The 27,023-nt window shown below is 41.3% G+C and overlaps 1 protein-coding gene across 3 annotated transcripts; it reads right to left on the minus strand.

Annotated features, from left to right (window-relative positions):
* Positions 1-1,740: 1,740 nt before the first annotated feature.
* LOC118397152 (FXYD domain-containing ion transport regulator 6-like) lies at positions 1,741-26,759 on the minus strand. Of its 3 annotated transcripts, none has more exons than XM_035791640.2 (8): positions 26,301-26,759; positions 7,155-7,208; positions 4,129-4,149; positions 3,933-3,974; positions 3,731-3,823; positions 3,602-3,644; positions 3,437-3,486; positions 1,741-3,211 (listed from the first exon to the last, which is right to left on the minus strand). In XM_035791640.2, exons 2-8 carry the CDS (start codon positions 7,201-7,203, stop codon positions 3,162-3,164), a joined length of 348 nt encoding a protein of 115 aa, XP_035647533.1. In that variant the 5' UTR covers positions 7,204-7,208; positions 26,301-26,759; the 3' UTR covers positions 1,741-3,161. The 3 variants fall into 3 exon arrangements, with proteins under 3 accessions (XP_035647533.1, XP_035647534.1, XP_035647532.1); XM_035791641.2 differs by having other exon boundaries at positions 3,749-3,823; positions 4,129-4,152; XM_035791639.2 differs by having other exon boundaries at positions 4,129-4,152.
* Positions 26,760-27,023: the final 264 nt, after the last annotated feature.

Consider the following 27,023-nt stretch of genomic DNA (forward strand, 5'->3'; position numbering starts at 1 on the left):
TGCCATCTGAGGTGCCGTTAACTCCAATGAGCAGAGGTAGGTCTGGGTCTTCCTTTCCTGTCGTGGTCCTCATGAGGGACAGTTTCATCATAGCGCTTTATGGTTTTTGAAGCACTTGAAGAAATGTTCAAAGTTCTTGACATTTTATGGATTGACTGACCTTCGTGTCTTAAAGTAATGATGTACTGTCATTTCTCTTTGCTTATTTGAGCTGTTCTTTACATAATCTGGACCTGGTCTTTTACCAAATAGGCTATCTTCTGTATACCACCCCTACCTTATCACAACACAACTGATTGGCTCAAACACATTAACACAGATTAACTTTTAACAAGGCACACCTGTCAACTGAAATGCATTCCAGGTGACTACCTCATGAAGTTGGTTGAGAGAATTGGTTTAACACTTTTTTTGGTTACTACATGATTCCATATGTGTTATTTCATCATTTTGATGTCTTCACTATTATTCAACAATGTAGAAAATAGTACAAAAATGAATAAAAACCCTGGAATGAGTAGGTGTATCCAAACATTGACTGGCACTGTATGTGTTCCAGTATTCTGTGTGTGATTTTTCAATGCATGGGTGACATACTTTAGCACATAGAAAAGTTATTTATTGCCTAAATGTCAGCTTAATTCATGAAACTCGACACCCACCTACAACCACCCTCTAAATATGAGACAAGAATGCTTCTGCTTTAACTCCAAGTAAAATGTACTCAATATGGAATTATTATAATTTTCGTCCAAGGGCTCGTAAGCAAGCATTTCACGGTCAAGTTCACACCCGCTGTATTCGGTGCGTGTGACAAGTCAAATTATACGTGATTTGTCGAACACCCTGAGAAAGTCAACATCAATAAAGGCGCATTGCTCATTCGATAATATTATTCAATGTAATTATAGACCAGAAGAGTTTTCCCTTTCACTGATCAATATGTATAGAAGAGTAACACACCATGTTATTGATATTATAAAGACTGGGGATCCAAATGTGATGCTTTATGAAAAGCTGGTCCTTTCTTCAACTACACAGTGTTTCCCAAACTATACATGATTTGCTGGCTGCGGTTGCTTATGAGTTGCTTGAGTTAAGTAAGCAATAATTCAACAACGTTCACCCGACGAATGCCCCTATTACGTATTTGAAGTACCAACGGTCGATCAATCTCTAGTCATAGGTTCGGTAGAACCAGGTTGGACTCACCTGTGGTGCTGGAGGGCTACTCTGGCTGTGTGAGATCCTCTCAGGTGTGTCTGTCTCTGCAGTCAGCTGCACTCCAGTCACCTCCTGCCCCGTCAACCCCATTCCCTCCCCCATAATTCAGCCTGCCCGGCTTGCCCTGCCCCCAGTCAGCCAGTCATTTACATGTTTACAGGCCTATAAAACTTGGCCTTCAGACCCGATAAATAGTGTGAGATGGTAACCTTTGGAATCATTTGAGGCGCAGTGTTCACATTACTGTGACTAACCTAGGAGGAAAGGCATGCCATTTTGTACCTTACCTTTGAAGTAGCACTCACACAACCTTGAGTGACTTTGAGTTCGGGAATTGGCAGGTTCATTGCATTGCCATTGTGTTGTAGTTCTTGGTCGTGTGACTTTGTAGCCTACCACAATTATGACCAGAATCACAGGTGAGCAGTGGTTGGTGGCTATTTTTCTCCATAGAAGTCAACCAAACAAGTAAACCACAACAACTTTACAATTAAAACTGCATAAATGAACAAATAATTGAAGGTTATTTGTGAGAGACACTTTATTTCTATGCTACAAGCACAAAATGCAGCTATTACAATACAACCTCATGCACAGAACGAACAGAGTTAGTTACTTATTGTCGTGACAGTGTTTTTTTGTTTGTTTGTTGTTGTAACAATGATACTCCGCATAAGACTCCATATATCGTACTGCGTAACAAGCTTTACCTGACATCTGATACAGAGCAAATTATATTTTCCTTTTGTTTTCTTCCACCTAAATTGGCGTCTAAAACTATGACTCTGGCACCCTTAGCATCGACACACTCTCGATCACTCACACACATGAACTAAATGCATAACCAATAATACAATACAAAAACAGCGAAACGCCATTGGTTGAGAGACTGATTTTGCAATCAGCTACTGTTGCTTCTCAAATAAACGATAGAGGACACAGATTTGCGGCACTGGTGTGGGAACCGGCCAATCCTAGCCTGCCTCTGAGGGCGGTATATCGCCCCGGCTCAGCCAATGACAGAGGAGGAGACTAGATTGGACGTTTTTTCTTCTTCTAGGACAAGGCAGTGATACAGCTGATGTAGGAGCTCACTTTACTACAGTAAGTACTGTTGGTGAGCTCCTAGTTAACTCTGATGCATTCTTGTGCTTGGTCAGCAAACTGTGGCAGTTGGATTCTCGTGTGTAAGGCGCAACACAGTCAAAAACACACAACCTCTCAGACACATACACATACACACACACCACCCAAACTCATGTACCCACACAGGCACACATATATTTCAATATATATAGCTATAACTGTGTATAGACTATTTATACTAATACATATGCATGTATACATAGTATAGAATCTACTACGTGAAACACAGCATTGAGGACAAGTGTTACAAGTGTGATGGTGATAACGGCAACAACAAAAATATAGCAAACAGTAACCTCTAGAATCTAAAGACGATAGAAACACAGAATTTAAGCTAAACACAAACAAGAAGAACATTTCTTGACAAATCTCTTACTTATTAAGAACTGGGGTAAAGACGATCTGTAAAAAGGTGTCACTGGCTAAGACGACAAACTGGAGACAGAGTGTCGCAGAAAGGCACAGGGACACACGAGATCACTGAGACACGTACACGGGCACAGAGCACGGAACAATAGGTTAGAGGTCTATTTACATCTGCATTATTTCCCCCCCCCACCCCCATCTACACACTCCTATCCTCTACCCAGTGGTCGCACAGTATTCCTTTTGCATCATCTTCATTCTTCATTATCATCTTCGTTCATCATCATTCATTTTTTCCCCCAGCATCATCACCTTTGTTGCCGTCGTCATCATCGTCATGGTTGTTGTGTTGGCCGTTAGGTAGTGGTTCAAGTGGCAGATGTGGTTGATTCGGTCAGGTGGGGGGTCAGTCTGGTTGGGCTGACTCAGTTCTCAGCCTTAGCTTCAGGCTCTGGCTCTGGCTCTGGCTCCTTAGCTGTGATTGGATAGAAGAGGAGGAATCAAGGAAACTCACATGACTTCATGAAAAGCCAGTGAGGCTGGTGTAGTCATTTCAAATAGTGGCCGTAACATGTGGGGGAACCTAGGCATCGACTACGAAAAATCATTCCCAGAGGTTGACCTCGACGATGGACTGGTGTCAAGGGTGTTCTAAGGGGTGTGTGTGTGAGGAGTGAGTGGGGAGTGACAGTTCTCTCACCCTTGGACACGATCAGAGTCTCTGCCGTAGCCTCTTCGTCTCCAGGGGCCCTGCAGAACCAAGGGGACAGATGTCGGTTGTCATGGTGACCAGAGACGGAGAACACAGCCCCATAACAACAGAGCAGAAATGAAATCGACCAATCAGGCACAAATGCTGACTTACTTGGGCTTCTTCTCCTGATTGGAACTGCAGCGACATTTTCGGCCTAGAACCGACAACAAATCATCATCCCGATCTTAAAATCAACAATCGAAGGCCCATAAAGTACATGTGCTGCGTAGGTAGACTTACTGAAGTATGAAGACTTACTGAGGATGAGAAGGATGCCCAGCGCGAAGAGGACCACGCCAAAGACCAGTCCACAGATTCGCAGGCTATGATAGTCTACACAGAGACACAGACGTCTACTTAAGAAAGTCTTCTCTCTTGGCTATCAGAACACTGTCAGTTGATGGGGAAGAGCATCAAGATGCACTAACAGTGGTCTACTTACCATAGACAAATGGGTCCACCTCTTTCTTCTCCTTATTACCATCTGAAAATACAGGCACAGGGAAAGGCAAGGCAATGAGATACTAGCCATATCGCACATCTAACAATAATAGCAGTTTTCAATGTTGTACATACCAAAGAGTATAACGGGGCTGGGGTTAACATGGCTAAACACATTGTACACACAGGTTACTCACCCTCTGCACTTGGGTCTGCTACTGCTGAGAGAGACCGAGAGAGAAATATACTTATTAATTAATCACTGAGGGAGATTATGTCAGGATACGTTATTGTTAGCCATCAGGGATCATATGGAAGGGATCCTCTGGGAGGAGAAGAGACACCGTCTGGTACCAATAACCATGACAACCGTTAGTTGGGGAAGAGTGATCGCATTGGGGCAGAGGTCAGGTCAGATGAAGTGGGCAACAACCGATATCACTAAGGTTCTGTCTAGCAACAGAGATGCATTGGCTGTTCAGATGTGGAGGAAACAGCATAGGAGAAGGGTTAAATATCAGTGCTTGTATGAATATGTGTTCGACGATTCAGCTGTTCGATCCTTTGGGAAGAATAAACTTGGTTGAAGCATTCAGTGTCCGTCAAGTTCTTACTCTAATAATTAGAACCCAACACTTAGAACATACAGTGCATTTGGAAAGTATTCAGACCCCTTGACTTTTTTTCCACATTTTGTTACGTTACAGCCTTATTCTAAAATGGATTACATAAATGTTTTCCCTCAATCTACACACAATACCCCATAATGACAGCAAAAACAGGTTTTCAGAAAAGATACCTTGTTTACAGAAGGATTCAGACCTTTTGCTATGAGACTCAATTGAGCTCTGGTGCATTATTTTTCCATTTATCATCCTTGAGATGTTTCTACAACTTAATTGGAGTCCACCTGTGGTAAACTCAATTGATTGGATGTGTTTCGAATGGTCCCACAGTTGTCAGAGCAAAAACCAAGCCATGAGGTTGAAGGAATTGTCCGTAGAGCTCCGAGACAGGATTGTCTTGATGCACAGATCTAGAGAAGGGTACCAAAAACATTCTGCAGCATTGAAGGTCCCCAAGAACACAGTGGCCTCCATCATTCTTAAAAGGAAGAAGTTTGCAACCACCAAGACTCTTCCAAGAGCTGGCCGCCCGGCCAAACTGAGCAATCGAGGAGAAGGGCCTTGGTCAGGGAGCTGACCAAGAATCCGATGGTCACTCTGATAGAGCTCCAGAGTTTGTGGAGATGGGAGGACCTTCTAGAAGGCCAACCATCTCTGAAGCACTCTACCAATCAAAAGGCACATGGCAGCCCGCTTTGAGTTTACCAAAAGGCACCTAAAGGACTCTCGGACCATGAGAAAAAAGATTATCTGGTCTGATGACGCCAAGATTGAACTCTTTGGCCTGAATGCCAAGCGTCATGTCTGGAGAAACCTGGCACCCACCCTACGGTGAAGCATTGTGGTGGCAGCATCATGCTGTGGGGATGTTTTTCAGCGGCAAGGACTAGGAGACTAGTCGGGATCAAGGGAAAGATGAACAGATCAAAGTACAGCAAGATCCTTGATGACAACCTGCTCCAGAGCACTCAGGACCTCAGACTGGGGTGAAGGTTCACCTTCCAACAAGACAATGACAAGTCTCTGAATATCTCGAGGCTGCCAAAGCTGTAATCGCTGCCAAAGGTGCTTCAACAAAGTACTGAGTAAAGGGTCTGAATACTTATGTAAATGTAATATTTCAGTTTGTAATTTTTAATACATTTGCGGTAGTGTGTGTAGATTGTTGAGAAAAACAAAACAATTGAATGCATTTTCGAATAAGGCTGTAGCGTTAGAAGTCAAGGGGTCTGAATACTTTCCGAATGCACTGTAATTCAGAATTCTTATTGGCTCATATTTGAACTTCAGTATGTCACATCAGAGCTTGGATAGGGCTCTTGACAGGTTGCAGTATTCACATCCAGTTGTGCAATGGCACTGGCCTTGTGGATTATTAGTTGAATGGATCGCCTCAGTTATCTCCCGTTCTCCTTCTCCCCTACTCTATTCTTCCAACCCTCACTCACTGTGTCAATTAATTTCCTAAATTCCCATCAGCAAACACTGTCCGGCCCATTGCACAAATCCCAGACCTTCTTTCTGCTCCACTCCCCCATTGTGTGTGCGTGTGTGTGTGTGTCTGTGGACGTGTTTAACTATTCTTGTGGGGACCAAGCGAAACAACATTTGACCAACTGGGGATGTTTTGTTAGTCCCCACAAGGTCAAATGCTATTTTCTAGGGGGTTTAGGGTTAAGGTTGGAATTAGTGTTAGGGTTAGAATTACATTAAGTGTTAGGAGCTTAGGGTTAGAGTTAAGGTTAGGTTTTTGGGTTAAGGGTAAGGGTAAGACTACAGGCTATGGTTAGGTTTAGGGATTAGGGAAAATAGAATTTTGAATGGGAGTGAATTGTGTGTCGCCAGAAGGTTAGTTGTACAAGACTGTGTGTGTGTGTGCACTCAGCATGTGTATTCATATCAACAGACAGGGAGTCACACAGCATGGGGAGTGTGTGTGTGTGTATGAAAAACACTGAATTATAGTGGAAGGGAGATTGATCGAGGAAAATGTACATCTGGACATTGAGAAAGGGAAGAGGGAAAAGGAGAGATGTTTAATCTGGAGACAAAAGAAGAAAGGGAGAGAGAAAGAGAAACCAGAACAGAATGTGAACTGAAGAGGTGGGAAAATACCAAAGCGATAGAATGTGGAAGGTTAGTCTGATCAACAGACGAGAAAGAGTGAGAGGCAAACAGTATGGATAACACCACACTTCTATAGAAGAATACATAACATGGATGGCTCAGTTGCTCTCTCAACTGATGTATAGAACCTATGATCTGCAGCAGAGTTAAACAGTTGCTGTATGTGTGTCATGGCCTAAATATACTTGATATACAGTATATTACATTATACTTGGGATATACATAACACACACACACACACACACACACACACACACACACACACACACACACACACTGTACTACGTATGCAAAGGAAGGAAGCCTCAGGCTCCAGAATAAGTCAATCCACTAATGTTCAGTCAAAACTCCATGCCTGCCATGTCATGCCACGGCCCTCCCCTGTGTCTCCTGCCTCCCTGTGGATAGTGTGGTCGTCGTGCTGGTGTTAGTGGTGTTGGTAGTGGCTGAGCGGAGGAGGGGGCACTTACCAGCTACATACACCAGGAGTGAAAAGAGGAAGAACATAATAGTTTCCATGGTAACTGCAGAAAGAGAGAGAGAGAGACGTGTTAGTGGATAACATGCCACACACATACACACCAAGACACACATGTTCACACAGACAAATACAGTAGGTAAGATTAGAAATGACTCCAAATGGGTGCTCTGCAGAGGAATGTTTTATTTATATTGGCGTGAAACATCCACTGGTAGATAGATAATGACATTAATCAGGCAGCTGTGATACCTGCAGAAAGAGTGATCAAAAAAATGAATGGATCAATACCAATCAAGTGTCTCATTTTCAGTTACATTCTCAAAGCAGTACTACACAGACATCTTGATGGGAATAGAAACTAGATGTAAAAGTTGCCAAGTTGCCGGGGAATTTAGAGTAATGGGTTGAAGATGAGAGAATTCCAGACAAAAGACAGGTTACAATATTACAGTAGATTACTTGGATTCAGGCTTTTCATGGAAAGAAATTTGCCCTCGAGGCAAAAGAGATGACAACAATCCCTCCATTGCTTCTCCTCTCCTCTCCCAGATTCAGTCTCTCTATCCATCTATCCTCCAAGTTATGTGCCCCACTTCCCATGGAGCAAATCCTTTACTGATACCAAAATGCAGATTGTGGGGGAGAGAATACATTTGGCTAGACAGGACCTAAGTCATTAGCATAGTCGCTTAGCACCACAGTCCAGATGCTGTTTGTGTGCTGTGAAAGAATACCATGTTATTGTTTGAGAGTGCACAGTTATGAACTTGAAAATGTATTAATAAACCAATTAGGCAAATTTGGGCAGTCTTGATACATCATTTTGAACGGAAATGCAATGGTTCATTGGATCAGTCTAAAACTTGGCACATGCACTGCTTCCATCTAATGGCCAACATCTAAATTGTGCCTAACCTGGAATAGTACATTATGGCCTTTCTCTTGCATTTCAAAGACGATGAAAAGAAAATGCATGTTTCTTTTCTTCGTGTTGTTATCTTTTACCAGATCTAATGTGTTATATTCTCCTACATTAATTTCACATTTCCACAAACTTCAAAGTGTTTCCTTTCAAATGGTATCAAGAATATGCATTTCCTTGCTTCAGGTCCTGAGCTACAAGCAGTTAGATTTGTCAATATGTCATTTTAGGTGAAAATTGGGGAAAAAAAGGGACCGATCATTAAGGATAAGAGGTGTGACCTTGCCCTTGAAACAGCTCTAGGTGGCGAGCCCAGCCTCATGGCCACACGTTGAAGTTTCTTAGGATGAATCATGTTCAGGAGGCAGGTAATTTGCTCGATGATAGGGCACCTGATAGTAATTGAGCAACAAATGGTCTAATTGAACTGGGAGAGTGGCCTCACAGCACACATTATGTTGTCATGTTGAATCCAGGCAAATATTCACAGAGCTACACATTTGACATGTCATTCATGGCATTAAGAACATTGCATGTAAAAGCCAAACGCACCTCTCAGTCTAGCACAGAACGTCTCTGTACACAATTATGTGGATGAATTTTTGTCTGTAAACTGGCTGCATGTTTTACCTGGTTGCATGTTATCACTATTCTACCCGGTAACAGTATGTCTGCTTAATATGCCTGCTGTTATCTATATCCAGACAGGTTCTGGTTTATGACTGGGACAATAGCACTCAACAGCCAGTCACTATGGAGCAGACATAAGTGGGTTGTTATGTCTGGCTCTGTGATGTTGCATCTACTCCCACCACCCTCCCCAGCTGCACTAAATAGGACAGTGTTGTACTCACGATCCTCACATTCAGTCAGTCACCGCCCAACCCGACCCTATAGCCCTGGGCTATTCATTAGCAGGAGATACACAGGCAGGGAGGACGTATTACAGTGGTGGATGACGATATCTTGTGAAGGCTAATAGACATCTACAGATGTGGCCAGAGGTCTTCGGAGAGAGAGGAAAGGGTTAATCTGCGTGGCGATTGAGTCTTAACAGCTGCTGCAACCTCAATAAAGACGATCCTGACACCGTTGAAGCTCCGCTCTGTGACTTTTGGCCGTGAACGTTACATCCCATCGTTGTTCAATACAGCATTCTTATCCTCTTCCTTATTCAATCATCATATCCTGTCCTTTTTACCCATCTGGTATATATATATAGAGAGAGAGTTATCAAGGGATGGATGGATAGATGGAGGTGTAGAGATAAAGAGAGAGAGAGAGAGAGAGAGAGGAAGAGGAGCCCACTTAGAACTCTTACACCTTGTTAATGGTACTGATAGCTTATTAACACAGCGACGGTAAGTGACACCTTGGATGACCTCTATGGGGACTTCTACTAGTCTACACTACAGTGCATTCACAAAGTATTCAGACCCCTTTGACTTTTTTTCACGTTTTGTTATGGCCTTATTATAAAATGTATGAATTTAGTTTTTTTTCAATCTACACACAATACCCCAAAATGACAAATCAAAACAGGTTGACGTTTTTTTTGCAAATTAAAACTTCTTGGTGACAGGGGGGTAGTATTGAGTAGCTTGAATGAATAAGGTGCCCAGAGTAAACTGCCTGCTACTCTGTCCCAGATGCTAATATATGCATATTATTAGTAGTATTGGATAGAAAACATTCTGAAGTTTCTAAAACTGTTTGAATGATGTCTGTGAGAATAACTGAACTCATATGGCAGGCAAAAACCTGAGACAAATCCAAACCAGGAAGTTGGAAATCTGAGGTTTGTAGTTTCATTTAAGTGATTGCCTATCTAATATGCTGTGTCTTTGGGGCCAGATTGCACTTCCCAATGCTTCCAGCAGATGTCAACAGTCTTTAGAAAGTTGTTTGAGGCTTCTATTGTAGAAGGGGATTGAATAAGAGCTGTTTCAATAAGTGGTCTAGGCTGTGGCCAATCAGTTGTTTTACTGCGCGGTCACTCGGGCGCGCCGTTCCTTCTTTTTCCTCTGTAATGAATACGCTATTGTCCTGTTGGGTTATTATTGAAGATTTATTATAAAAAGACCCTCGCTAAGGATGATTGTAAACATCGTTTGACATGTTTCTACAAACTGTAATGGAACTCTTTTGACTTTTCGTGTGGATTTTGTGCTCGCGCATTGTACCTTTGGAATAGTGAACTAAACACGCAAACAAAACGGAGGTATTTGGACATAAATATGACGTAATCCAACAAAACAAACATTTCTTGTGGGAGTACTGGGAGTGCATTCTGACGAAGATCAGCGAAGGTAAGTGAAGATTTATAATGCTATTTATGACTTTTGTTGACTCCACAACTTGGAGGGTAACTGTATGGCTTGCTTTTGTGGCTGAATGCTGTTCTCAGATTATTGAATATTGTGCTTTTGACGTAAAGCATTTTTCAAATCTGACACAGCGGTTGCATTAAGAACAAGTTTATCTTTAATTCTATGTAAAACATGCATCTTTCTTCAAAGTTTATGATGAGTATTTCTGTTATTTGATGTTTCTCTGCAATTTCTCCGGATGTTTTGGAGGCATTTCTGAACATGGCGCCAATGTAACCTGAGGTTTTTGGATATAAATATGAATTTGATCGAACAAAACAGACATGTATTGTGTAACATTGAGTCCTGGAGGTGTCATCTGATGAAGATCGTCAAAGGTTAATATTAATTTGATCTATATTTCTGCTTTTTGTGACACCTCTCTTTGGTTGGAAAATGGCTGAATGCTTTCTTTGACTAGTTGCTGACCTAACATAATGATATGTTCTATTTTAGCCGAAAAGCCTTTTTGAAATCGGACACTGTGGTTGGATTAACGAGAAGTGTATCCCAGAGAGGTTAATAAATATTTTAAAAAACTGAAATAACATTTACATAACTATTCAAACCCTTTACTCAGTACTTTGTTGAAGCACCTTTGGCAGCGATTACAGCCTCAAGCCTTCTTGGGTATGATGCTACAAGCTTGGCACACCTGTATTTGGGGAGTTACTCCCATTATTTTCTGCAGATCCTCTCAAGCTCTGTCAGGTTGCATGGGAAGCATCGCTACACAGCTTTTTTCAGGTCTCTCCAAAGATGTTCGATCTGGTTCAAGTCCAGGCTCCTGCTGGACCACTCAAGGACATTCAGAGACTTGTCCCAAAGCCACTCCTGTGTTGTCTTGGTTGTGTGCCTAGGGTCTAATTTGCCTAATTTAAAAAAATAATAATAATTGTCCTGTTGGAAGGTGAACCTTCACCCCCAGTCTGAGGTCTTGAGCGCTCTGGAGGAGGTTTTCATCAATGATATCTTTTTTGTGTGTTTTATTTAAAAATATTTTATTGGACATATAAAGAAATACAAAATACAAATTGAACAGATACATCATTTTACCCCTATACTTATTGAACCACCCCCTCCCCTTAACAACAAAAGCGGCATACATACAAAAAATAAAATGCATTTACGACTGGAAATAATATATAAATATGCACACAAGTACACATACACAGAAATATAAAATATCACAACATACTATCCTTTCCTTCCCACACCCTCCCATATCCCGTTGGCCAAAATTCTTACTCCTGATCAATAGAAGGCAACTGTTCAAAAAAGGAAATTAAAGGCTGCCATCTCAAGAAAATGTTACCAGTATATCCTCTGAGTGTATTACATGTTTTTCTAAGTGTAGAAAATACATTAGATCTTTCAAACAAGATGATGCAGTGGGAGGTTTGAAGGATATCCAGTTAAGTAAGATCTGCCGGCGGGCTATAAGGGAGCCAAACGCTACAACGTCATCTTCACTTTTAATGAGACTATGCAACAAAGATGGAACTCCAAATATAGCTATTAGAGGACAAGGCTGAAGGTCAATATCTAGAATTGTAGTATTTAGTATTAAAAAAGGATGACCAATACTCAGACAGCTTAGAACACAAATAACACACATGGGTGTGGTCTGCCAGAGTGAATCAACATCTATCACGTGTCATTCGTGTCTGGGAGGAATTAATTTATAAAGTTTTTCTTTGGTGTAGTGAATTCTCTGCAAGACTTTGAACTGAATTAAACTTAACCGAGCACACGAGGATGTGCAGTTTACCCGAAGGACCTCCTCCCACCAGTTATCTGCAAGTTCACTACCCCAGTCTGTCTTGATTTTGTTTATTGGAGAGGGTTTAGAGGTCAGCATAATGTCAAATAATCTAGAAATCAGACTTGCGATTCCACAGGAGGGACAAAATCTCCTCTAGCAAAGTCCAACTTGGTAAAAAATGATTTCGGCAGAAAGATTGGAAGACATTGAAAAAGGTATAGAAACCTAGGTAAAATATTAATTTTAATAGATTGGATTCTGCCAGCTAATAAGAAAGGCGTGCAAAGTTAGTTTTATGGAGGGTAGCCAGGGACTGTATTATATTCACACCCAAATAGGGAATGCCAGAGGGCGACAGACGGAAAGGCAGGGCTCCAAGGGGAATTTGCTTGGCAGCAGGGTTGATCGGAAAACATGAACTTTTCTGAATGTTCAATTTGTGACCTGAAAATTATCCAAACGTGTTTAAAATATGCATTATGTTATCAACAGAGTTCACAGGGTTAGAGATGTATAATAGTAGATAATCTGTATACAGTGACACTTTGTGTTCTTCAACAGCGAATGATGATGATCATTTTAAGGCCAAGGAAAGTGGTTCTATCGGATGAGCAAAAAGGAGTGGGGACATAGGGCACCCTTGACGGGACCCTCTGGAGAGGGGGAAGTATTTTGAATATTGAGAGTTGGTGTGTACGCTAGCCGTCGGAGCAGAATAGAGCAGACATATTTGTCGGATTTGTGGAGGTTAGAATAAAATGACACAAAAGTTGAATTAATATTAGAGAGAGATCACTTGTAAGATTATGGGAGGAGTCATATACCTGAGAGATAAGATGAGATGCTGACTGGCGTTTAAGTTGGTGTGCCAAAAGGTGGCTGGTCTTGTCTCCATATTTGTAGTACGAAATTCATTGCAACAGAAACTCTGCTTTATCAGTGGAAAGCGGATTAAATTGAGTTTGACGTTTCAGCCTCTGCGGTTAATTCAGGGGATGGTAAAGTTGAATATTGCCGGTCTATTGCCCGAATTGAGTCCACCAGTTCCTGATGTTTCAGTTCTTTGTTTGACATAATGAGCTTTGTAAGAAATGATCTTTCCCCGTAATACAGCTTTGAAAGTCTCCCAAAGAAGAGAAGTTGGTCGAAATAAAGTCACAGAATTCTTTGTTAGACAATAGGGCCGTGTTAAATCTATAATTCAACAGTGTTTTATTTTGCATTCAGAGAGCTAAGTCAATAATTTGGGGGGAATGGTCCAAAATCACTATCACAAAATATTCTGTAGCTTTAACTGAGGGGAGAAGGGCTCTATCTAAAACATTTAAAAAGTAGTAGGCTTTATGAACATGAGAAAAGTAGAGGAAGTCTTTTGTGACCGGCTGGAGGAAGCGCTATGGATCAACACAACCCATTTGGGTCATGAATTTAGAAAGAGCTTTTGCCATTCCGGAAGGAGGAAGTGTTCTGGGATTAGACCGGTCAAATCTTGGTTCAATAACACAGTTAAGGTCCCCGCTGAAGATGAGGTGGTGGGTATCAAGATTAGGGAGAGGCTAAAAGAGATGTCATAAATCTAGTGTCATCCCAGTTAGGGGCGTAAACATTCGCAAGTACTACAGGGGTTTGGAAGAGGGTGCCACTAACTATTGTATAACATCCTCCAAGATCTGAACTGATCTGTGAGGGTAAAAACTGTACCCGTTTGTGAATCACTATTGCTGTTCCCCTGGCTTTGCCGTTAAAATTAGAATGAAAAACCTGTTAAACCCATGCTTTACGCAATCTAGTATGGTCGTTAACACGTAGGTCTGCTTTTCTTGAATAAATGCGATATCAGTATTCCGGCTGTACAGATGTGAAAATACTCTGGAGCACTTAATTTTCCCCCCACAATCGCGAATGTTCCATGTCACCAGTCTGTCTGGAAGCCCTAAAGTACAATCATGACTTGTTGTTGAACTAGACATTAATCCTTATAAGAGGAGAAGTCAAATGAAAAAGAAAGAGGAAAAGAGAGATTGAGAGAGGAGCAGCATGAGCAAAACATCTGAATAATAAATGTATAAAATCCTCAAAAAAAGCAGAGCACAAGAATCTTTGAATAATGCTAACGTAACCCCCACCACCACCCCCAACATACACCAAAATAAAAATGATAGTACAACACCCTTCAAAGAAAAAATAAAAAAACACAAATCCTAAAAGTCATTATTATGAATAAGACAAGCAGCAGGAATTCTCTCTTACTCAGCATCTGTCGATTAGCCGACATGTGCAGTGAGGTCAAACCGACCTAGGAAAGAAGTGACATACGCCATTGAAATTTAAAAAAAATATATGTCAATAAGCAAGTGTACATTTTGGGTTTCGGTCACACTTTAAACAACGAGAATAACCTTCACCTTCAGTTATTAAAATGTTAACAGCGATTGGTGGCATTTCAATGACCATAAAATGAGTGTAGTGCACTAGGTGTCGCCACAGGACTGAGTAATGACGTTTGAAATGAACCAGTAGGCTATGAAAATAGTCAGCCCCTGTATTGGTAAATTGTTAAACGTTGTTAGGAGGGAATAATTCAATAAAAGTAGACAAAAGGACCATTAGAATTTTGGATATGTACAATTACGCAAATGAACCGTGGGCCTAAACTCTTCCGCTAGTGCAACAATTAAACAAGAGTACAATTGGAAGAGAGGAGCGATGGTATTAGACTTCAATGTCGTAGTGGAGTCCAAGATAAAGTGAATGTAACTGAGGACCATCAGTGACTAACCTCACCAATCATGGCCAAAGTAAACCACAGTAGTTCAGAGTGTTCATAAAAATAAAGAGTAACAAATACAATTTGGTATATACAGTGCCTTGCGAAAGTATTCGGCCCCCTTGAACTTTGCGACCTTTTGCCACATTTCAGGCTTCAAACATAAAGATATAAAACTGTATTTTTTTGTGAAGAATCAACAACAAGTGGGACACAATCATGAAGTGGAACAACATTTATTGGATATTTCAAACTTTTTTAACAAATCAAAAACAGAAAAATTGGGCGTGCAATATTATTCAGCCCCTTTACTTTCAGTGCAGTAAACTCTCTCCAGAAGTTCAGTGAAGATCTCTGAATGATCCAATGTTGACCTAAATGACTAATGATGATAAATACAATCCACCTGTGTGTAATCAAGTCTCCGTATAAATGCACCTGCACTGTGATAGTCTCAGAGGTCCATTAAAAGCGCAAAGAGCATCATGAAGAACAAGGAACACACCAGGCAGGTCCGAGATACTGTTGTGAAGAAGTTTAAAGCCGGATTTGGATACAAAAATATTTCCCAAGCTTTAAACATCCCAAGGAGCACTGTGCAAGTGATAATATTGAAATGGAAGGAGTATCAGACCACTGCAAATCTACCAAGACCTGGCCATCCCTCTAAACTTTCAGCTCATACAAGGAGAAGATTGATCAGAGATGCAGCCAAGAGGCCCATGATCACTCTGGATGAACTGCAGAGATCTACAGCTGAGGTGGGAGACTCTGTCCATAGGACAACAATCAGTCGTATATTGCACAAATCTGGCCTTTATGGAAGAGTGGCAAGAAGAAAGCCATTTCTTAAAGATATCCATAAAAAGTGTAGTTTAAAGTTTGCCACAAGCCACCTGGGAGACACACCAAACATGTGGAAGAAAGTGCTCTGGTCAGATGAAACCAAAATTGAACTTTTTGGCAAGAATGCAAAACGTTATGTTTGGTGTAAAAGCAACACAGCTCATCACCCTGAACACACCATCCCCACTGTCAAACATGGTGGTGGCAGCATCATGGTTTGGGCCTGCTTTTCTTCAGCAGGGACAGGGAAGATGGTTAAAATTGATGGGAAGATGGATGGAGCCAAATACAGGACCATTCTGGAAGAAAACCTGATGGAGTCTGCAAAAGACCTGAGACTGGGACGGAGATTTGTCTTCCAACAAGACAATGATCCAAAACATAAAGCAAAATCTACAATGGAATGGTTCAAAAATAAACATATCCAGGTGTTAGAATGGCCAAGTCAAAGTCCAGACCTGAATCCAATCGAGAATCTGTGTAAAGAACTGAACTGCTGTTCACAAATGCTCTCCATCCAACCTCACTGAACTCGAGCTGTTTTGCAAGGAGGAATGGGAAAAAATGTCAGTCTCTCGATGTGCAAAACGGATAGAGACATACCCCAAGCGACTTACAGCTGTAATAGCAGCAAAAGGTGGCGCTACATTAACTTAAGGGGGCTGAATAATTTTGCACGCCCAATTTTTCAGTTTTTGATTTGTTAAAGTTTGAAATATCCAATAAATGTCATTCCACTTCATGATTGTGTCCCACTTGTTGTTGATTCTTCACAAAAAATACAGTTTTATATCTTTGTTTGAAGCCTGAAATGTGGCAAAAGGTTGCAAAGTTCAAGGGGGCCGAATACTTTCGCAAGGCACTGTATCATGCAGACCCCAATGAAAAATGTAAATACACAAATATTAGTGGACAGGCTCTGTGTCGAACTAGCAAGTCTCCAAAATGACCTAAAGGCTGCCAAACTGCAATGTAGGTTATAGATTGCCATTAGTGGAGCAGCAAGTTCAAAGACTTAGTAAAATGAAAGAAATCAAAATGCTGCGCTTTTACCAGCGATTGTCTTTGATTAAGAAACTAAACAAGATCAAATGGCAGTTTAAAGAGCAGTGAGATGGTATAGTATGTCATTGTCAACAACAGAAAGGAGTTGTGTGCTGCTTCATACATACCTACTGTAGCCAACAAGCTTTAACATAGGATTGTTTCACGAGAAACGGATCTATAGATGGTCATAGATATATGTAGCCTATTGTCCACACGGTCACTAAAACTAACGTTACTCACATAATACAGGCCGGAGAGAAATCATCCCAATTCAGGCATTCAATGTATTTCAGGCATTCAATGTATGTGCTTTAGGTATAAGTACTTCTTCTGGATTTTCAAAAAAATGGACCTCGCCGTTAAAGGTGACATGGAGTTGGGCAGGATAAATCAGTCCAATCGGATTCCCTTCTTGTACAGAGTGGACTTGATGTCGTTGAATGCGGAAACCATTTCTTTGCCAGGCTAGAACTGAAATCCTGGTAGAACTTGATATTGTGGCCTTGGAAAGTGGTGTCGCTATTTTCCCTTGCCCACGGAAGGACAAGCTCTCTTTCTTTGTATCGATGCCCCCTCACTTTGATAGGACGCGGTCGGCCACCTGGGCGAGCTTTCGTTGCAAGGCTGCGGTGGGCTATATCAAGTTCAGGGAGATTGGGAAAAGCCTCATCATCCAAAACGTCCTTCAACATCTCCGCCACGGGTTGGATATCCTGTCTCGGAGTCCTCTGGCAGTCCAAACACGTGGATATTCTGGCGTTTTGAACATGAAATCAAATCTTCCACTTGTAGCTTCAGAGACTTGTTGGCAGTGGCCACATCGTCAAGCCTGGTTTCCAGCATAGTGAGTTTGTCACTGTGGCTGGAGAGCCCGGCCTAAACTTCGACCAGTTTGGTAGTGTGAGATTCCACAGAACCCCGGGTGGTTTCCACATTTGCCTGAATTGGAGCCAGTGCAGCCACCAGTTTTAGCTGAGGTTGATTTGTTGGAATGTGTAGTTTTCTCTGTCAATTTTCCAAACCATGTGACTGGTTTGCTAATGCTAACTTAGGTACACCCTATTACCGGGTAATTAAAAGTAGGCTTTTGAGGTTATGAAAAGTATGAATTTAGGCAAAATTGAGGAGTATTTACAAAAGTTGTCGGAGAAGAAACCTAGTGCGACTTCTTTCTACATTGCTCAGCTGTCAGCCCGTCTGAGCGTCTTTAGCCTTCTTAAGGCTAGGGGACAGTATTCAGAAGTTCAGATGACTGATGTGCCGAAAGTAAACTGCCTGTTGCTCAGGCCCAGAAGCTAGGATATGCATATATCGGTAGCATTGGATGGAAAACATTGGTAGCGTATTGGATGGAAAACACTCTGACGTTTATAAAACTGTTAAAATAATGTCTGTGAGTATAAGAGAACTGATATGGCAGGCAAAAATCAGAGGAGAATCCATACGGATTTTTTTTGTTTGTTGAGGTCACCACCCATTGAAATGCTCGTCTATGGGATATTCAAAGGAAATCCTCCCAGATTGCAGTTCCTATGGCTTCCACTAGATGTCAACAGTCTTTAGAAAGGGTTTCAGGCTTGTTTTTTGAAAAATGAGTTAGTAGTAGTTTTTCAAGGTGGCTCTCATTTTGGACTGTAGTCTTGTGGCGCGAGTGAATGAGGGAGCACACTACATTCACACTATATTCCGTCTTGAATTGTATAGTTTATTTACATATTAGGGTACCTGAGGATTGATTAGAAACGTTGTTTGACTTGTTGGGATGAAGTTTATTGGTAACTTTTAGGATTCCTTTGTATGCATGTTGAACGAGTGGAATGGGTGGATTACTGAATCAAACGCTCCAACTAAATTGACTTTTTTGGGATATAAAGAAGGACTTTATCGAACAATACAACCATTTGTTGTGTAGCTGGGACGCTTGGGATTGCAAACAGAGGAAGATCTTCAAAGGTAAGTGATTTATTTTAGCGCTATTTCTGACTTTTTTGACGCCTCTGCTGGTTTGGAAAATGTTTTTAATGCTTTTGTTTTGCGGGACGCTGTCCTCAGATAATCACATGGTATGCTTTCGCCGTAAAGTCTGGATTAACAAGAAGTTCAGCTTTTAAATTATGTATGACACTTGTATTTTCATGAATGTTTAATATTACGATTTTTGTATTTTGAATTTCGCGCTCTGCAATTTCACCGGATGTTGTCGAGACGGGGCGCTAGTGTCCCACCTAAATGAGGAGTGGCTTCAGTCTGGCCACTCTATCATAAAAGCCTGATTGGTGGAGTGCTGCAGAGATGATTACACTTCTGGAAGGTTCTCCCATCTCCACAGAGGAACTCTGGAGCTCTGTCAGAGTGACCATCAGGTTATTGGTCACATCCCTGACCAAGGACCTTCCCTGATTGCTCAGTTTGGCCGGGCGGCCAGCTCTAGGAAGAGTCTTGGTGGCTCCAAACTTCTTCCATTTAAGAATAATGGAGGCCACTGTGTTCTTGGGGACCTTCAATGCTGCAGAACTTTTTTGGTACCCTTCCCCAGATCTGTGCCTTGACACATGGCTTGGTTATTGCTATGAGATGCACTGCGAACTGTCCAATCAATTGAATTAACCACAGGTAGACTCCAATCAAGTTGTAGAAACAACTCAAGGATGATCAATGGAAACTTGAGCTCAATTTCGAGTCTCAAAGAAAAGGGTCGGAATACTTATGTAAATAAGTATTCTTTTTTAGATTTGCCAAAACTTAAAAAAAAAACAATGTGGGGAATTGTGTGTAGATTGATGAGGATTTTGTTATTTTATCCATTTTAGAGTAAGGCTGTAATGTATCAAAATGTGGAAAATGTCAATCCCGAATGCATTGTATATTAGACATAAAAAAAACACAGGAAAGAGGAGTACAGTACAAGATTTAATGTTTTCCATTTAACAAGCTGAAAAGGAGGGATAGGAAAAGGATGACAGCGAATTGGGCGAGGGAGGAGGCTGGGGCATGATAGCAAATTACAACCCACGAGGTCCATTCCGTAGTGTTTACCTCAGAGTATTATCTTTATACTTACAGTAGGGCTCTGCGATAAGGCTTAGCAGAATACATTTAAACTCAGTTTTTCATAATTCCTGACATTTAATCCTAGTAAAAATGCACTGTCTTAGGTCAGGATCACCATATTAGACTGGTTTGCTAATGCTAACTTATTTCAAGAATGTGAAATGTCAGAATAATAGTAGAGTGATTGATTTCAGCTTTTATTTTTTTTCATCACATTCCCAGTGGGTCAGAAGTTTACATACACTCAATTAGTATTTGGTAGCATTGCCTTGAAATTGTTTAACTTGGGTCAAACGTTTCAGGTAGCCTTTCACAAGCTTCCCACAATAAGTTGCGTGAATTTTGGCCAATTCCTCCAGATAGAGTTGGTGTAATTGAGTCAGGTTTGCAGGCCTCCTTGCTCGCACACACCTTTTCCTTTTTGCCCAAACATTTCTATGGGATTGAGGTCAGGGCTTTGTGATGGCCACTCCAATACCTTGACTTTGTTGTCCTTAAGCCATTTTGCCACAACTTTGGAAGTATGCTTGGGGTCATTGTCCATTTGGAAGACCCATTTGCGACCAAGCTTTAACTTCCCGACTGATGTCTGAGATGTTGCTTCAATATATCCTCATAATTTTCCTCCTCATGATGCCATCTATTTTGTGAAGTGCACCAGTCCCTCCTGCAGCAAAGCACCCCCACAACATGATGCTGCCACCCCCGTGCTTCACGGTTGGGATGGTGTTCTTCGGCTTGCCAGCCTCCCCCTTTTTCCTCCAAACATAACAATGGTCATTATGGCCAAACAGTTCTATTTTTGTTTCATCAGACCAGAGGACATTTCTCCAAAAAGTACTATCTTTGTCCCCATGTGCAGTTGCAAACCGTAGTCTGACTTTTTTATGGTGTTTTTGAAGCAGTGGCTTCTTCCTTGCTGAGCGGCCTTTCACGTTATGTCGACTTGTTTTACTGTGGATATAGATACTTTTGTACCTGTTTCCTCCAGCATCTTCACAAGATCCTTTAGTGTTGTTCTGGGATTGATTTGCACTTTTCACACAAGTACGTTCATCTCTAGGAGACAGAACACGTCTCCTTCCTGATGGTATGACGGCTGTGTGGTCCCGTGGTGTTTATATTTGCGTACTATTGTTTGTACAGATGAACGTGGTACATTCAGGCATTTGGAAATTGCTCCCAAGGATGAACCAGACTTGTGGAGGTCTCCAATTTTTGCTTGGCTGATTTCTTTTAATTTTCCCATGATGTCAAGAAAAGAGGCACGGAGTTTGAAGGTAGGCATTGAAATACATCCACAGGTACACCTCCAATTGACTCAAATGATGTCAATTAGCCTATCAGAAGCTTCTAAAGCCATGACATAATTTTCTGGAATATTCCAAGCTGTTTAAAGGCACAGTCAATTTAGTGTATGTAAACTTCCAACTTCAACTGTATATCTCTTTAAAAAAAAAGTTCTCTAAATTAGCATTGTTTCGCAATTCAAGGTCAAATACACTGCATTTAAAAGAGTCAGCAAAAATCTAATGAATTCAGGGCTTTTTGAAATTATACTTACATGCTGACTAGAACGGGCGCACACGTGCCTCAGCATGCACATGTTGATTTTGTCCATCCACATGAGATGCGATCAGTACACACAAAACGAAATATAAACCAACTATATTAATTTGGGGACAGGTCGAAAAGCATTAGACATTTATGATATTTTAACTAGCTAGCCTGCTGTTGCTAGGTCATTTGTCCTGCGATATAAACATTGGGTTGTTATTTTACCTGAAATGCACAAGGTCCTCTACTCTGACAATTAATCCACAGATAAAAAGATAAATTGAGTAATCTAGTAATCTCTCCTTCAGTCTTCTTCTTTGGACTTTATATGGTGGTTGGAAAACAACTCTAAGGTGCATTACCACCACCAACTGGACTGGAGTGTGGACCTCAGTTTCAATCACCCACATGGGTAAAAACCAATGAGCAGATGGGAGAGGCAGGACTTGCAGCACGCTAAGCATCACAAATAGAACCAAGTTCTATTTTAGTGCCTGGCTACGCAGACGCTAGTTGACTAACATGTGTAAATGTATTTTGCAATACTCTGTGCATGTAACGCGAGCAGTGTGGTCAACATGTTAGGCTACATTTACCAGAATCAATGTTCATTGATACTCCTATTTCAGTAGTCTGCTCTGCACGCAATTTGAGGAGTTGAGACATAAAAAGGGTCTCATTAGAAAGGCTATCTTCCCCTATATTACAGTAAAATATTGTCTCAATGTGTTTTGGTGTCCATATGACCGGTTCTGTTGGACCAAACTTCAAATGCAAATAAGGAGTTGAAACTGCTCGTCAGAGAAGAAGTAATCTCTCATCTTCGTTGGTGTGAGTAGTAAGGGGAGGGGCTTAGTGTACATGGGAAGGTGCACACAACACAGAAGGAGATAAGACCAAAAAGACAACATGAGAACAAGCGGACTTAAAAACTCATACATATATGTATTTTTAGTTACGTGATTCTTGCGATACAAGCATTTGGAATTGCGCTAAAACATGATTTACAATTCATTGAATTAATTCCATAGATTTCCTAGCCCTAACTGACAGTGAGGATTGACCGGCTGTCTACCGTCTAACAACCAGGACCAGTGGGCAAGAAAAACACAATGTCAATAGTCTGAAATTCCACGTCGTGGAAAAGTGCAATGCAACCAGTTCAACCTCTCAGATCAGAGGTTGCCAAGTTGGCCGTATCTCTCCGAATCCCGTGGGAAAGCTGCTGTTGGGGTGTGGCACTGCTAGCCAGGCCAGTGCTCGTGACACAGACCCTCAAGTTCACCTCCCTCGCGGGAAATGAGAAGTGCCACCCGCTGCACTGGCCTCTATGCCTCTCCTTAAACCACGTTTGTCACCCCGTTGTTTGTCGGTGTCGTGTTTCCGTCCCATGGTGCTGCCAGCACTTCCCTTTGTCTGAGGGAGAAGGGGAAGGGCAGGCAGAAAATGAGGTAGAAGCAGTGGTACCCTCTGTTGAAGCAACAAACCCAGGGACGGAGCTATGACTCAAGCCCAAGACATGAATTATGAATTAAACATATGGGAGAAGACAGAAATAAACATCATAGTGGAAATGCTGTTGTGAGTTGTGACCCGTTGGTTTTCTTCCTTCTCTGTGTGAGTGGGAATCTTTTCACACCTGAACACTCACACCTTTGTTTGCGAGTGTCTAGGCCATGATCAAACCAACACCCAAAAAGGGTTATACAGCTATCCCTATAGGAGAACCCTTTCTGGTCACAGATAGAACCCTTTTTGGTTCCAGGGAGAACTATTTAGGGTTACGTGTAGAACCCTCTGGGTTAAGGGTTCTATCTGGGACTCAAAAGGATTCTACATGAGGACCAAAACATTTTCTGTGTGTAGATATGGTTATGTGAAATGATATCTGGGAGTGTTGGGATCTGATCGGTGGAGCTTGTTTTCTCTCTTGATCTTACCCATTATGGATATTTCTGTGTCAATTTGACACTAACCTCCAGCTCATGTAAAAGCTCCCATATCTAGGTGTTTAGGAGGTAGGTCAGGTGTTGATTGGCATTTGGAGAGTGCAGAATGAGAGTCTATTTACCCCGTCATGCTGACTCTGAGAACAAAAACAGCAGCTATTACCTGTGACAAACCCCACTATTACTGACAATATGATTTTAGAGTGCCTCTCTGCTGATGAAAGATACATGTAACTGAGGAAATAAAGGAAACACCATCATAAAGTGCCTAAATAGGGTGGTGGGCTACCATGGCCCCCTAGAACAGCTTCAATGCGCCTTGGTATAGATTCTACAAATCATCCTGGAAGAGACCCCCCCCCCCCCATCAGGATAGAAATGTTTCACCATAGGTTGAAAGTGGTAACCCAAAATGGCTGTGTGTTTATTGATGTTTGCCTTGCACTTCTAAGGGGTTGAGAGGACCTAAATCATGCGGGGAAAAAGCACCCCACACCATAACAGAGCTGCCAGAACCCTCATTTGCTCAAGTGTTTCCTTTATTTTGGCAGTTACCTGTAGCTCTTCACAATGGAACTGCCTCTGATTAGCTCTCAGATGTGTGTGTGTGTGTCATCTATCACTTTATTACAACTTGCTCAAACAGAACAAGCAAATCATGAATTAAGACAAAATACAGGTCATCAAGGTCCTTTCTGGAGCAAGACTCATGACAACATCTTTGCCATCATGATGATGGTACATCTCCATGACAACAAGACATTGGACGTGCCTCCTGTCACGGTGCCGGGGTATTGCTATGGCAACTGTTTCCATCAGGTGACTCCTATTAGAAGTACCAAATACTGTCGGTGAGGAATGTGTGCTGAGGGGAGGGAGGTGGGCTGGAAATGGTAGCGTCAAGAAACACTAGTACGTGAGGAGAGGAGAAAGAGGTAGTGCACAGTGATGAGATTCTAAATGTTCATTCATGCGTGTTCACGCTGAACGTAAACCTTTATACAACAGGGTCGTTCAACTAAAAGAGTGCCGTTTCATATTTTCAGTAGAAATTGTGCACCGATATTTAATTTGAAAAATCTATTATATTAAGTGCGCTTTAATTAATACAGACCACACGGAAGATTCTATAAATCTGTTCCTTGGTGCACCTTCTGACTTCTAGGGAGATTTTAACCCACTTAACTCTAACATTTCTCCAAGTCTTCCCCATTGTAAAGCCCTAGTTATTTTGTTGCTTTGACAAAGTCATTTCTGAAGATTATAATTTACTTAATGTGATTAGTGATCCATCCAATCTCATGAAATGTTCGTCCTTTATTTTAAGATCTAACCTGTTATGCGAACTGAACTCTCATTTTAATATGGTGAAACTTCCTTTTTAAAATATTTAAAAAATAAATAAACATTGAACATCTAATAGTAAAATCATAGGGTTGAAGCAGGTGATCTGGTTCTAGTCCTTTTAGCCATTTTCTGGTGTTTTGTGGTAAAGTATGCGGGTCGATCATAACAAATTAACCCTATTACCCAGAAAGAACGGCTAAAATGAACGTTTTTGTGCTTGCATTCAACTGCCCCTCCCTGTTGCACACACCAAGCTTCCATTCCCCCCGTGACAAGGGGATTTGTGGCTTATTTTAAAATGAAATCATCAACCCCTTTACAGTCAACCCTGTTATGGTCAAGCCTGTTAGCACTTAAAAGGCACTTACTATAGTCATTTTTCAATTTAACTTCTTGAGATGCTGAAACATATTTTGATTAAATCGAACGTGTTATTCAGAAAAGAACGTTAAAATAAGGTGGGGGGGGTGTATACTATGTTACACTACCCAAAAGGTACTCATTTGGTGGAATGACCCAACAGCTCATGACAGCCAGATTAACACAAGTGCCTCCGTTTTATAATTACAACCTACTTTCTGTACCACATCCATCATTTGCAGATAAGCTTTTTTCGCGCACCCGACCGCTGTCTCCCACTGGCCAAATGGAGACACGGATGGACAATAACTCCCGAATAATTGTATTGGTTGGTAAATTATAATATTGCCTAGTATGTCTCTGGTGTTACCTAAATTGCGACATAGCCTTAGTTTGCATAACTGTGCATGAATATGTTTTAGAATGTGCATAGCCGAGAAAATCTAGCTCATCATAGACACTGTCTGGCGCGAGCTCCGCGAGTCTGCCACTTTCTCTGATCCTAACCTGTGGCATTACCACTAGTCTTGCCAGTATTGTGGAAGACAGGAGTATTCAAGCGCTTCAAATAATTCGTCCTACATACCATTTAGATCTATTTAGCCGAGGACTAATTATACAAACTGTTGAATGTGTTGTCTGCTATGCAGCACTGCACGAGGCGATTTGGCTAATCTAACATCATACACTGCCACTGAAAAGGACACACCCTCATGGCACTAAAATAGATGGAATTCATAAACAACTCTCGACACCACATAGTTGAGGCCTATTTGAAAAAATATGATGCTCGTACAGACATGGTTGCGAAATAAAATGAGTGAATATATATTTTTATATCCATCATGCAATTTATATTAGGCATGCATAGGCCTATACACATTGCGAGAAGTTTACGTTTTCTAAATAAATGATTCACATCAATATTTCAGGAAATGGAATGTTGCCTATATTATTGATTAGCAAATACACCCTACTCACAGTAAAACTCACATATAAGAAACAATGCCTTTTCCCCCTAGCACTCGTTTTTACCAGAAACCACATTCCAAAAATGTAGCTCCAACGAGGCAGACAACACACTGTAGATATAAGAACGCACACGCCCCTTTAGAATTATATCGAAAAAGAAACATGCCCAATTTATCTTCTTACCTGTTTCTATTATCTTGACTTTAAGATACAAATTGACTGACCACAATCCAATCAACGACAATGATCAGCTTCTTCTCACAAAGCGTTATTATTGTTCCAATGTGTATAATCTGTGCCTTCTCACTGTTCAATTGCAGTCCACGAAGGGTTCTTGGTCGAGTCGCGCTCTTAGAATGCAAAACATGAACGTAGTTTTCCAAAGTCTTTGTTGATGAATCTCAATGTTTCTTTTGTTTTTTTATTGATTCCAAATTGTCTCTTGATGTCTATCACTTGATGTCTGTCTGTCTGTCTGTCTCTCACTCTCTCTGCCTCACACACACGACCACTAATGATATTCGTGAGCATCTAGCCATCTACCCGTAGTGTTGCGCGCGTCTCCCCGTCGGTGAATGGTGTACCCAACCGGTTACAAATGTACACTGACTGTGTTTTAGATGTAGTATACCGTGTATTCGGTGTTAAACCATCAATATTTAGAGACTGGAGAGAGACAGAGAGATTTACATTAGGAAGCAGTGGAAATGTACACAAATGGTTCAATTTCACTCAGGGGGAGTGTTTAGTATTTATTTATTTTTAGTCAAGGGGAGGGTTGTGTAATTTGTAATTGATTAAATATCATATTGCTCCGGGTTTGATAAGACAGACAGAGAGATTTACATTAGGGAGCAGTCTAAATGTACACAATTGTTCCCTAGAGGACAATGAGGGAGGGTCATG

The sequence above is a fragment of the Oncorhynchus keta genome, chromosome 18 (assembly GCF_023373465.1).
Source record: "Oncorhynchus keta strain PuntledgeMale-10-30-2019 chromosome 18, Oket_V2, whole genome shotgun sequence".
In the NCBI taxonomy this organism is placed as follows: domain Eukaryota; kingdom Metazoa; phylum Chordata; class Actinopteri; order Salmoniformes; family Salmonidae; genus Oncorhynchus; species Oncorhynchus keta.

What these genes read in the sequence shown, in the direction of transcription:
- LOC118397152 (XM_035791639.2), bottom strand. Translation starts at nt 7,203, where the DNA reads ATGGAAACTATTATGTTCTTCCTCTTTTCACTCCTGGTGTATGTAGCT. An exon ending in CAGTAAGTCTTCATACTTCA is followed by an intron (nt 3,645 to 3,730) that starts GTAAGTCTACCT and finishes TGTCGGTTCTAG; the next exon opens with GCCGAAAATGTCGCTGCAGT. An exon ending in GACTCTGATCGTGTCCAAGG is followed by an intron (nt 3,212 to 3,436) that starts GTGAGAGAACTG and finishes ATCCAATCACAG; the next exon opens with CTAAGGAGCCAGAGCCAGAG.